Source organism: Miscanthus floridulus, chromosome 16 (assembly GCF_019320115.1).
Source record: "Miscanthus floridulus cultivar M001 chromosome 16, ASM1932011v1, whole genome shotgun sequence".
NCBI classification, from domain to species: domain Eukaryota; kingdom Viridiplantae; phylum Streptophyta; class Magnoliopsida; order Poales; family Poaceae; genus Miscanthus; species Miscanthus floridulus.
Genome location: NC_089595.1, coordinates 81,066,930 through 81,080,363, shown reverse-complemented (window position 1 = coordinate 81,080,363; position 13,434 = coordinate 81,066,930). Strand labels below are relative to the sequence as shown.

General features: G+C 47.0%; 2 protein-coding genes across 2 annotated transcripts; one reads left to right on the top strand and one right to left on the bottom strand.

The window, feature by feature from the left end:
* The first annotated feature begins 6,670 nt into the window (after positions 1–6,670).
* Positions 6,671–9,181, top strand: LOC136512694 (subtilisin-like protease SBT3). The gene has a single exon (XM_066506671.1). The coding sequence runs from the start codon at positions 6,753–6,755 to the stop codon at positions 9,054–9,056; it is 2,304 nt and encodes a 767-aa protein (XP_066362768.1). The 5' UTR covers positions 6,671–6,752; the 3' UTR covers positions 9,057–9,181.
* Positions 9,182–10,321: 1,140 nt separating this feature from the next.
* Positions 10,322–13,091, bottom strand: LOC136514288 (uncharacterized). The gene is made up of 4 exons (XM_066508273.1): positions 12,890–13,091; positions 12,502–12,562; positions 11,229–11,373; positions 10,322–10,597 (listed from the first exon to the last, which is right to left on the bottom strand). The coding sequence occupies exons 1-4, from the start codon at positions 13,089–13,091 to the stop codon at positions 10,322–10,324; spliced, it is 684 nt and encodes a 227-aa protein (XP_066364370.1).
* Between the last annotated feature and the right edge of the window lie 343 nt (positions 13,092–13,434).

The window sequence follows — 13,434 nt, the reverse complement described above, 5'->3', positions numbered from 1 at the left end:
TCTCTGATACTGCAAAGTTAAGTATCCTAGTGCTATCACTGATGTTGGAAAATGGATGACATGATTTTCTTCCCTTAAAAGTCTTTTGCACCGAATCTTGGGACGAGATTCCCATAAGGGGGAGGGCTGTAACACCCCGGGTGTTAGTTACCAGTTAAGCAGTGGGTTTGAGCTCCAACATGGTAAGTTCAGTAGTAACCAAGAGCTCTAGTTCAAACTTATAAGTGGTGATAAAGGTGTTGGGATCAACTCTCTAAGAACGAGCCCCAAGTTAAACTTGGACAACACACCTTTGCTTACATGTTGGCCCCTTTTAAGATATATACCTAATTAATGTTAAAGATGCTTATTTCATGCGCCTCACCTCAATTTTCACCCACATTGATGACTGGAAAAGTTTCATGAAGTTTGGAGCCAAAAAGTCACATGAAATGATGAGTTACATTCTTGCTTGAATTGCACTATTAAGTGAGTGGAATTATAGGTCATCAACCAAACCTTGCAACCTGACTCAAACAACTCTACTTACACTCATGAACAAAAGTTATGAAGGGTTCATGTTGAGCAAGTGGCCAGAAAATGCTTCAATAGATCGAAAAGGATAATTTAAGCTTTATCATGATGCTACTTTGACTTGGTTTGAAATATGGCTTAGAGTGTTTGCATGGCAGTGGAACCTAAATAAAAGTTGTATTTCATCTTATGTAGAACAAACTTTGTTTAATGGTCAAGAGTTAAATTAGTGCCTAGCTTAGCCAAACAGAGCTCACAAGAATCAACAAAATGCTGTTTTGGAATCCTGAAATTTAGCTAAGTCTAGGATGACTGAATTTTCGTGTTTCCGTTTTCATGTACCTGTCTTTGGTGAATTTTAGTTTGCAAACCATGTCAATTTTGGCCAAACTCCTTTAATCAAGGTTGTAGTACTCACGTAGCACTACAACAAGGAGAAATTGGTTACTCAAATCATCAAATGGTTTGGGAGATATTGAGGGGAGAAGTTGGAGGTTTCAGTCGGCTTGAAACTGAATTTAGTTTTCAAGTTTCGTGAACCCTACTTTGGAACCTTGTATCTCTCCAACCAGGCTGAATTAGACTTTGGCACTTTAAGCAAAGTTGGAGATCTCGCGTATCTCTACAACTTTTATTACTACTGCTTGTGCCAAAACTAAACGTATTAGGAGTTACAAAGGGAGGAAGATTGAAGTTTTAGTGTATTTTTGAGGTGGTATTGCTATCTGCGTAGTTGATGTTGAACTCGAGCTCAGTCGATCGTGCGCAGGCACTGCAGGCCACGCGCTCGCCCTCGCTGCTTGCATGGCCGCCAGCTCGCCACCTTGCCGTGCTCAAGAAAAGGAAAACGGTGCCCTCTGCTCCCTCTCTCGCTCGCTCGCCCCTCTCATTCTTGCTCTGTGCCTCGCTCTCTCTCTTGTGCTCGCCATGGCTGCCCGCTGAGCTCCATGGCCATCATCGTTCCTCCACTTGCAAGCCTCCTCAGTCCCAACCGGCCTCGCCTTCACGTTCTTCGAGCCACCCTGTGCGTGTTGCGTCTCTTCTCGGCCGCCTCCACCGCCGTGCGCTGCCGTCGTCGGCGCCCGCCCGGCCGTCGTCACCAGCACGCACGGCCAGGCCACGTCAAGCCACCGCGGTGCGAGCCATGGCTGCCCACGAGAGCGCGCGGGCCCCTTGGTGCTCCGCTGCCACTCCACCGTCGCCGATGCACCTCCTCCGGTGAGCTCTCGCGCGTCCCCTGCTCCAAAACCACGTCAGGGACCTCCTGCGAGAATTCGATGAAAGGGAAGGGTCTATTTGCGAAGTTTGTGACTCATTTGAATAGTGTCTAGAAGGACCCGTTTGCTGAAATTTGTATTAGTGAAAAGTTAGGGTCCTCGGTGTAAATCTATTTTTCTTTTATGGCTGAAACTTTGGAAAATCATAACAAAGGAGATAAAAATAAGTGTTGGTAGTGAAGTCTACTGTCCTCTCTGACAGGGGAAACTTTAAAGAACATGAAAACATAGTATACAACCCAAAGGAGATAAAAATCCAAATTTAAGAAAATACTAATCTATCTGTATTGTGGGAAAAAAATAAGTGTTCGTAGTGAAGTCTACTGTCCTCTCTGACAGGGGAAGGGATGCCTCACATGTGAGGTTAAAATGGGTTGACACTTACTCCCTCCGCCTCAAAAAGTCAAAATAATTAACTTTTTTTGAAATTTTTAGACAATTTAAGGACGCTGGCAAAAGAAAGCATGTCTCCTCATCTTCTTTTCTGTCCTGGAAGATATCACTTTGATTTGGCAACTATCATCTGCATGCACCCATGATTAGTTTCCACATTATGAGACAAATGTCCCATATTCTTGTAGAATGTCAAATTATTTTGGACAAATTTTAAACCTTAGAAACTTATTTATTATGCTAAGTAGCATAGTGGTGTCAAGTGCTAACTGACATTAGATTATACCAACGTAGCATAGTGGGGATGCAACGAAACAAAAATATAACCATTTAACGTATTTTGGTTGACATCAATAATGAAACCACAATCAAACGGAAGGAAGACATGTGTTGCATTATCATATTAGGCTTGAGCCCGTAGCTGGAGGCCACAACATTAGTTGGGCAAAAAAATTATAATTCACATAGGTGACAATAACATCTGGCAATGACAGAAATGCCAATAAGCCATCAATCACTAACATGACAAATAAAATTCAATGGTACAACAAAAGGATATATATAGCTGCGACAAAAATCAGGTTTGTGGCGTCTACAAAATGGAAGAGGCATAGCTTGCAAATCACTCATGGAGCAAGACATAGTTTGATAAAAACATTGATGAAGTAATAAATTCAATAATATGACTTTGAGGTGCCCCTTTTAAGTACTCATACTAGGTTTGTAGAAAATACTAGCAATATTTGTACCTTCAAGTAAATTTATTATGAAAATAGATTCAATGATCTATCTCATGATACTATTTATATATTATAAAAATTAATATTTTCTTGTATTTATTTAGTCAAAGTTAAGTATATTTGATATTTGATTTCTTAGGAAGTGAAAACAACAGTATAAAAGGGACGGAAGGAGTATATGTTAAGTTGTACCAGGGTTAAAACAGCATTGCTAGTCGTGCAATTTGCGTGGGATACTCGCTATTTCTACTTCTCTCATTTCCAAAAGGCTCCGGGTTAACTTTTAATTTTACTTCATTTTGTGTGATGTTAGATCTTTATTAGGGAATTAGTCGTATTTTGTCTTTTGTTTTATGGAGTTTCAACCTTTCAGTGTCCTTTATTTATGAAACAACTTGTCGGTGGCTTGTACAAAAAATCTCCTGCGTCCGTCGCAGGTCCGCTGCCAATTCTCGTCGAATTTCACGATCACGCACGTACGGCCTCCAGTGGCCAAACTAGGACCCATGGCACTGCAGCCAAAGATGTCTCGGCCGCACGACGGACGACGTGTGCCGTGCGCGTGCGGCAAATGCAGCAGCAACGACGTCGCAGTGGCCGCACCGGTACCGTGACGGGACGCCGGGGCGCACCAGCAATCGTGGTTGCGCACCGCACCCACACCGATCGACGCCACCATCGCACAGCGCGGCCCGGCCTCCACTGTGCAGCGCGCTCTGTCTTGGCGCCGGTCAAACCAGGCCCGTACATTAACCGGAACAAGTGGAGCAATTGTTCAGGGCCTCTAAAATTGAAGGACCTCCAAATTTACACTAAGTAGTAATTAGCAATAATTAATCCTTAAATAGAAAAAAATGCGACTAGGCCTGCAATCATAGTCTCTCGCTGTGTTCGTTTGGGCTTGTTTGGCTTATAAGCCATACTTTTTCAGCCAACAAACATTATTTTTCTCTCACACCAAATCAGCCAACGGTACTTTCAACCATGGCTTATCAGCTAAACAAGCCCAAACGAACAGGGCGTCTGTCTCTTCTCTACAACTAAAACATACGAATTGTCAACGTCTACCCGGCAGCACTAAAACAATCATGCGATCCATGACTACCCGTTAGAAAAAAATACCCGTCAATCATGCACACGGAAGTCAATCGCACGCACGTGGCAAAAAAAAAAAATCTCCACAAACACCGCATGGAACTTAATGGAAATACAGAAGGAATGTAATCACCCTTACGGAATTACCGGCAAGCAAATAATCACTGTATGAAAACACCAGAAGGTAAGTAATAAAATGGAATAAAATGAAAATAAAATTATGAGAAGGGAAAGGAATGTATAGGTATATCACCGCACAATGATCATGATTGGGATCCTTCACGTTCAATGTGTGGTGAGAATTATGGGAATTGTTGCCACACAATGAGAATTATTGTTATGCCTCATGCATCTTTTGAAAAAATGTGTTTCCATCTCGGAATTACAAGGACGAACGAGAATGGTTGCCACACAATGAGAATTATGTGAAGGGAAATGAATACATTATTTTTTCCAAAAATTGAATTGTTGCCATGCCTCATGCATCTAGGCCATTAGTATCCATCGCCGGAGTCGATTCAATCCTTGTGCGCATACGCAGGTGATGCCACGGCGAGGGAATGCGTCCGCTGCTTCCTTGGATGTTGTCAGCAGTGAATGCAGGTGATGCCACGGCGAGGGAATGCTACTGACTAACTACTTGGCCAGCACGCATGCAGCATGGTGGCCGCCGGCCAATCGGCAGTCGCGGGAGAAACAAGGACGTACTATCAAGGACTAACCATGCATCCAATTCTATCGGTTGGCCATCGCTAGCTGTCTGGTGTCGGGATTCTGAAGAGAGATTAAGATAATGTAGCTGATTTTAGCTGAACATATCTGAACCACCGACAGCCCACGAGGACAGTGCTTTGTATCCTCAAGTCTTTATAGATGTTATATGAGTGCCTCCTGTTCCTACGTGCAATTCCTGTAGCTGTAGGACTAGACTGTGTGTCCTTTTTCTTTTTAGGAAGTTCATGACGAGTGCACAGTCCACTCAACGATCGACCTGCTGTACAGGTTGTCCACTCGGACATTGCTCGATTTCGATAATCACAGTTACGAGCTTCTTCCATGTTCCATGTTCGTTCGTGCTGTCAAGACTAGGCAACTCTCCAGTAGAATCATCACTAAATTATGAAGGCTTGTTGCTTTCTGATCATAGGAACATGCCAAAGACATAGCAAATTAGCAATGCACGACGGTAGCTGCACCATACGCTATCATATAGCCATACACTTGTAAAGTTGCAGGCTTGCAGCACGCAATTGCGGGGTACAGCAGTACACGACGCATCGTCCAGCTCCACCGCGTGCCTCGCCTCGCAAATCGATTGCCCCGAAGCCGAAGCGCGCGACACGGTGCCCATTCCGCCGTAGCGCCTAGCTCGCGCCGCGCCGGTCTTCTTCTCAACCCTCTTCAGTTCCGGTTTTAGAACCGGAAGCACGAATTCAAGAGCAAAGGGCCTCTCCTTTAGTTCTGGTTTTGCGCTCGGGACTAAAGGTCCACCTAAAGAGGCCTCCCGGCCTGGTCATATGGGCGGGCCCTTTAGTCCTGGTTGTTATTACCAACCGGGACTAAATGTTTTTTTTTTCTATTTCTATTTTCCTTTTTTTTGTTTCTATTTCTATTTTCTTTTTTTTTTCTATTTTCAATTGATGATTCGTTTTGGTTTTCGAATACGCATTCTACACGGTTAGAATATATGTTCAAACATTTTGTATAAACTACCGTACGAAGGACCTTTAGTCAAGAATGCAGCAGTACAATCCTATAAACAGATCCTGTTTAAGTTCATGTTGCATGGCTTGAGAGCTGAGCTTTTAAGTTAGCTTTCACTCTTCTGAGCAAGCGAGGTGGTGCTAATAGGTGGGACTGGCCAACAATTCCATTATGGTATATGCTCTCTCCTATGTGTGGGCTTTAGGTCGAGCCGGCCCATCGAGGCTGCATTAGCTTTACCTCTGTTGATGCCTCACCTACTCGATTTGCTGATTTGTAGTCCCGGTTGTTGATGCCTCACCTGCATCAAAAACCAAAACGCTGGAATTGCTGGCCACAGAGCAATTAACAGCTCAATCGGTTGATGATTTGTCTCGGTTGCTCTTAATCAGCTGTTAGTCCCGGTTGTAGTCCTGGTTGCTCTTAGTCAATATGGTGGATTTGTCTCGGTTGCTCTTAATCAACCGGGACTAAATTTTCTTTCAACCGATTGTAGTCTCGGTTGCTCTTAGTCTGTTGATGCCTCTGTAGATGATTTGTAGTTGACACTCCACAGAGCTGAATCGGTTGGAGGCCTTTAATCCCGGTTGGAGGCAGCAACCGGGACTAAAGATCCCTTTCTATTCATGGACTGAGCCTCTAGCCGGGAGTAGACTTTTACTCCCGGTTGATAGTTTCAACCGGGACTAAAGGTCCCCTGCAGCAAAAGTCTGCCGCAGTAGTCGTTGGGCAGGGACCTTTAGTCCCGGTTGAAGCTACCAACCGGTACTAAAGGTTTCTCTAGTCCCGGACGCGAAAAATACCAGGACTAAAGCTAAATTTCGAAGTGGATCAAATATCGTTTCTCTACTGGTGCCAGGGACTAGGCAACCACCGGATCGATCGGGTACGGTCCGGCCGTCGTCAAACTATTGAGAGCATCCATTATGCCCAATGTAACCACGTCCTACGTGGCGTGTCCCCATCGATAAATAGCCGCCGGTCCGGTGCACGCCGTCGCAGCGCGTCTCACAACCGTGTGCCGGACGGAATGGCGGCCATCGTAGTCACGCTCCGTTGCATGGCGTGGCCGTGGCTGCTGGCGTTGGCATGCTTCGCCTTCGCCTTCGCGACGCTGTGGGCGCCGGCCGCGTCGGCTGAGACGGCGGCGGCGTACATTGTACACATGGACAAGTCGGCCATGCCTCGGGCGTTCTCGAGCCACCAGCGGTGGTACGAGTCGACGCTGTCCGCGGCGGCGCCGGGCGCCGACATGTACAACGTGTACGACCACGCGGCGCACGGGTTCGCGGCGCGGCTGCGGGGCGACGAGCTGGAGGCGCTCAGGCGCTCCCGCGGGTTCGTGTCGTGCTACCCCGACGACGCCAGGGTGGTGCGCCGCGACACGACGCACACGCCCGAGTTCCTCGGCGTCAGCGGCAGCGCTCCGGGGGGACTGTGGGAGACGGCAGGGTACGGGGACGGCATCATCGTGGGCGTGGTGGACACCGGCGTGTGGCCCGAGAGCGCCAGCTTCCGAGACGATGGCGGGCTCGCGCCGGTGCCCGCGCGGTGGAAGGGCGTCTGCGAGTCCGGCACGGCGTTCGACGGCGCCAAGGCGTGCAACCGGAAGCTCATCGGCGCCCGCAAGTTCAACAAGGGAATCATCGCCAACGAGAACGTGACCATCGCTGTTAACTCCCCACGCGACACGGATGGACACGGCACGCACACCTCGTCCACGGCCGCGGGATCGCCGGTGCCCGGCGCGTCCTTCTTTGGCTACGCACCGGGCACCGCGCGCGGCATGGCGCCTCGCGCTAGGGTGGCCATGTACAAGGCCCTCTGGGACGAGGGCGCGTACCCGTCCGACGTACTCGCCGCCATCGACCAGGCCATCGCGGATGGCGTTGACGTCATCTCCCTCTCCCTCGGTTTTGACGACCAACCGCTGTACCAGGACCCCATCGCCATCGGCGCGTTCGCCGCGATGCAGCGGGGCGTGTTCGTGTCCACCTCTGCGGGCAACGAAGGCCCCGACCTCGGATTCCTCCACAATGGTACGCCGTGGATGCTTACCGTCGCGGCGGGTACGGTGGACCGGGAGTTCTCGGGCGTCGTGACCCTCGGCGACGGCACCACCGTCATCGGCGAATCACTGTACCCGGGCAGCCCGATCGCGCTCGCGGCCACCGCGCTCGTCTTCCTCGATGCGTGCGACAACTTCACGTTGCTCTCCAAGAACCGTGACAAGGTCGTCCTTTGCGACGCCACCGCCTCCCTAGGCGACGCCGTCTCTGAATTGCAACTGGCCCAAGTGCGCGCGGGCTTGTTCCTGTCCAATGACTCTTTCAGGTTGCTCTACGAGCAGTTCTCGTTTCCGGGCGTCATCCTGAGCCCACAAGATGGGCCCCTGCTGCTCCAGTACATACGAAGCAGCCGCGCGCCCAAGGCGGCCATAAAGTTCGAGGTGACCATCCTGGGAACGAAGCCCGCGCCGATGGTGGCGGCGTACTCGTCGCGCGGCCCGTCGGGGAGCTGCCCGACGGTCCTCAAGCCAGACCTGATGGCGCCGGGCTCGCTGATACTGGCCTCGTGGGCGGAGAACATCAGCGTAGCCTCCGTCGGATCAACGCAGCTGTACAGCAAGTTCAACATCATCTCCGGCACGTCCATGGCGTGCCCACACGCGTCCGGGGTGGCCGCGCTGCTCAAGGCCGTGCACCCGGAGTGGAGCCCGGCCATGGTCCGGTCGGCAATGATGACGACGGCCAGCGCGCTGGACAACACCGGGGCGTCCATCAAGGACATGGGCAACCGCAACCACCCCGCGTCGCCGCTGGCGATGGGGTCCGGTCACATCGACCCGACCCGCGCCGTGGACCCGGGCCTGGTCTACGACGCCGCGCCGGGGGACTACGTCAAGCTCATGTGCGCCATGAACTACACGGCCGCGCAGATCAGGACCGTCGTCGCGCAGTCGCCGTCGTACGCCGTCGACTGCACCGGCGCGTCCCTCGACCTCAACTACCCGTCATTCATAGCGTTCTTCGACCCCGACGGCGGCGCCGTCGAGCGGACGTTCACCAGGACCGTGACCAACGTCGGCGACGGGCCTGCGAGCTACAGCGCCAAAGTTACGGGCTTGAACGGCTTGACGGTGATCGTGAGTCCGGACAAGTTGGCCTTCGGCGGCAAGAACGAGAAGCAGAAGTACACGCTTGTGATCCGGGGGAAGATGACGAACAAGAGCGGAGATGTGTTGCATGGTGCGTTGACGTGGGTGGACGACGCGGGCAAGTACACCGTCAGAAGTCCCATTGTCGCAACCACCGTGGGCTCAGATCAGTTTTAGAATCCCGACGTATATATAGCATATATATTTGTTCAAGTCGATATTAGCTTGAGGCAAGTGCTGTTCAGTATGAAAATTGCTTTGCATAAAAGTATAAAACCATACTACATCATTTATGAGCTTCATTGCAAGTGACTACACAATTGTTGACCTTTTAATCATCATACGTCCATCATTTATGCACTCAAATGCTTCTCTCAGGCTAGTCCCAGTGATGAGTTTTATGGTATTGTTTCCAAAACTGACATGTCATGTAAAATAAAATGGAACATGGATGAAACACCCACTCTTAATGGAGAGTTTCATTATATGGTTCTATAGACATTTAATTACACGACTCATAGAGAGTTGATAATCGTGTCAAGAGAGTTTCATCCCCATGAAACTCACTTCTCTCTCTTATTAAAACGTTGCCACATCATTAAAACACTTATGTGACATCTTATTAAATGCAAATAAAACTCTGATGAAACTTCCACTGAGACTGTCCTCAGTGTCGAAAGTTCCGCGTGATGAAAAAAAGAAGAAAACGAAGCATCTCAGATGACCTTGTTGTAGCTAAGTAGACGACAGGTGACTATAAGCATGCTTTGATTTCCATGTAATCCTCTAAAAATGGATGACGATTTAGAGGGCCTTACTGTATGTCTCCTTACCAACACGACTCAAAGCAACCAAAAAAATTTATATGATTAACCTTTCTTCCATGTAACTAATGACAATTTTAGAGGTGCTTACTGTACGTTGGGACTAGGACACAAAACCGGCGGCAAGAGAAAAGAGTGACACCTCACACCAATGGACAACCAACAAGGGGTTTCACCCCCTCTTTAGGACCCCTTTGGAACATATTAATTTCACAGAATCAATTTATTTTCAAAGGAAAAACAGGGGAAAAAAGTTTCACGCTTTCCAAAGATGGCTTAATCTCCCACAACAGCAAGGGCAATGAACGAGTTTCTATTTGTTCCATCCAAGGTGCCTTAATCTCCCACAACGGCAAGGGCAAGGAATGAGTTTCCATTTGTTCCATCGACAGTAGTTGTAACCTTAGAGCCCTGTGACTCATATTTCTTCTTAACAAAATTTGTTTACCATGTCCGATTTTGATCTTACGGCACTGGACCAAGACTAGAAGGCAAAGACAATACATCGCTATTACAGACACAGTTCAAACTTAAGCTGGAAAGATGATTTCACAATAAAAACTGCAATACTAGGTCTCCTGCCTTCACTCTGATCCAGTATTGATGTGTCTTCTGCCTTCACTCTGATCCAGTAGCCATCAATAACTCTCCTTCGCATACTAGGTCGGCACCAACGTAAGTTTTCCCTTCCATCTTTGCAATTCCAAATCTCTTCTGCAGCTTGATCAGAGTCATTCTCATGATCAAGGTGTCTCCAGCAATCACAGGCTTCCGAAACCTTACTTTATCAATCCCCGCAAAAAAGAAGTTCTCTCGAGATCCACCTACTTCAGGCTGCAACATCACTATTCCACCAACCTGGGCCATTGCCAGCAAATCATGGTAAACAATTGTCTCATACCAGTTAATCAGAAATGTGTTCTGCTCTGTGTTTCTCCAGTTAATCAGAAATCTGTTCTGCTCTGTGTTTCTTCAGAAGAAACACAGACCAGAACAGATGACGCATACATAAACTTGTATATCAAAGATTGGACCTTCTATTCTATTGTTATTCCAAAATGCATCAAGCAGCAGAATTACCATGCCTACTACCTTAGCTTACATCCTATATGTAAACACAAAGACCTGTGTCATACTAATCCCTTATAAATATAACTTGCAGTTGATTGTCTACGTCAGTTTATTAACTCTGCAACAATCTGAAACTATGTGTTTGATTGACATCAGTAGCTTCACTTTTAGAAGGTATGAAAATGCTGGAATAGAGCTACTGAATGACAAGATCCAGCACCAATGGTCTAGCATTCATCAATTCATAGTACACATGTGAATGGTGAATTCAACTAAACTTGTTCTGAATTAGACCAAAAAGTGTGGCACTCTAAGATTTCGACCAGTATAGTTTCAGAAAAATGTATGGTGATGCAACACCAATTTAATCTACACGTCAATAATGATGAAACAATTGCATCTCAGTAGGCAATATAGGTATCAAAAAAGGAAAAATAACGAGAATATCATATACCTCAACCATGAGAACGCCAGGCATTATGGGTCGTTCAGGGAAATGCCCTGGGAAGAAGTTATCATTTATTGTCACATTCTTGATTGCAACAGCATATTCTCCTGGTTTGTAATCAATAACTCTGTCAACCAGAAGGAACGGGAACCTACATGCATATCAACAAAGAATACAGGCACTTAAACACAAAAAGCTGGAAAGTTGAGTATCTTCACTGCTTACAAAAACAAAAAATGGTGGTGGTGGCCGGTGGCAGCTGGTGGTAGCAGGATCTTCCATTGACCGATCTTTATATGCATATGTATATGATAAAAATGATCCTATATGATTTCCTTTGCTTTTGTGATATGGTAACAAGATTACTTAAGAGTTCTATGGCTAGATTAGAGGGAGTCAGTAAACAAGTTTAGTAGATAGACTCCATTTATTTGAAAACTATGGGAACCAACGAGCACCCTACTCACTCACCTATGTAGCATCATCACTATGGCTAGGGAATACACAAAAAAGCACGTAGTACGTTCAATTTTACATCGTGCAACTTGGCTTGTATGGTCTTCCAAATTGAAACTTGACTACAAATATCTCTTGTATGATAATTTTACTAATAAAAAAATCATGACCATAAGAACAAAATTTGAAACAAAAAAATCTAGTTGCATCACTTTAGCCTAAAAATTTAGTGGCATTCACCGTTCAAAAAGAAACTTAGAAGGCTTGAAATGTGCAGTAGCTAGGCTAACTTGAACATTTCCGTATGCAAATAGACAGCTCTGAACAGTTTTCTTCAGAGCATTGGTCAAGAGCACACTTACAACCAAAGCCAGAAAGGGCACCATTTGGTCATAATCAACGATATAACAATTCTTTAAGAAATGTTAATATTATCTTTTCATGACAGTGGTGCGGAGTTATTTATTTATTTCATTTTCACAATCCACATGACTGGTAAAGAGGGGTGAATCCATCAGAGGAGGGAAGTCAGACAAATAGTCAGTTTTATAGGTAGGAAGTTTGTTAAAAATTCAAAGCAATACAGTATACATTTAAATCACATGATCAGAATTTAATTCTTAGGCTAAAAAATATAACAACCCGTTTACAACATACAAGTCATGCATTTTTACTGACAAAGCCCTAATATTCTAATTAAGAAGTTCTGTACCTTCATTTGGCACATTTTTAGACATCTGCTAAGCAAATCTAGGCACATAGTAAGCCACAATGAAAAATCTAGGAACAAATGAACAAATACCACCCACAATAATTGACTCACCTATGTGGCAGGATGTCACGGATCTGGCTGATGTCCATGACAGTTGGGAAGGGAGGGAATCCTGAAAGGGGACCACACCGCCGACCGCCCCAGTAAGCACACACATCAGTATTAGGGGGTGTTTGGATCAAGCTACTAAATTTTAGTAGCTACTAAACGGTTTAGTCACTTTTAGTAACTTCAGAATTACTAGAGATGACTAAAACTTTTTTAGTAGCTTTTAATCATAGTGTTTAGTTAAAAAATTACTAAAGTGACTAAAAGCTACTAAATTTAGCTGTCAGGCGAACCAAACAGCCCTTAAACATGTCCGAAAAGCAACAGCAAACACACAAATACAAATGAAACGACAGGCATGGCAAGCAGAAGCGGAAGTACAGTCATCGACTTTTCTCTATGGGCGTCTCGGCCTTGAACTTGTCTCCGGCCGCGGCGCGCCGCGCGACGAGCGGCCTGCCGGAGGGCACAACGAAAGCAGGCGCGCGGCGGCGGGGCCGGACGGCGAGGCGTACGGGGAGAACCGGGGCGGTCGATAGGGAGGCCGGCGAGGTGATAGAGCACGGGGATCTCGACATGGCCGCGGGCTCCATCGGCGGGGAAGGGAAGGGGAGGGGAGCAGGGGGGAGGAGGGGCGGAAGCGCGTACTATTTTGAAGTTGACAAAGCAGGGCAGGGGAGATTGTAAATTTCCAGTCAAAATAGTATTTTTCTCTCACACAAACCAGCCAACAGTATTTCTTTACGAACTAGCAACGATATGAACCAGCCAACCGAACAGGCCTATACGGTCCAGTGGTTTGATTTTCGTTTATGCACTCTGACCTCGGCGCTATAGCTTTTGACACCGAGGAAATACGTCTGGCGCCAAGCCCAATGGCGCCGAGGTCTTGGCGAGGCGTTGGTCGTGGCGGTGACCTGACGCCGACGTAGACAA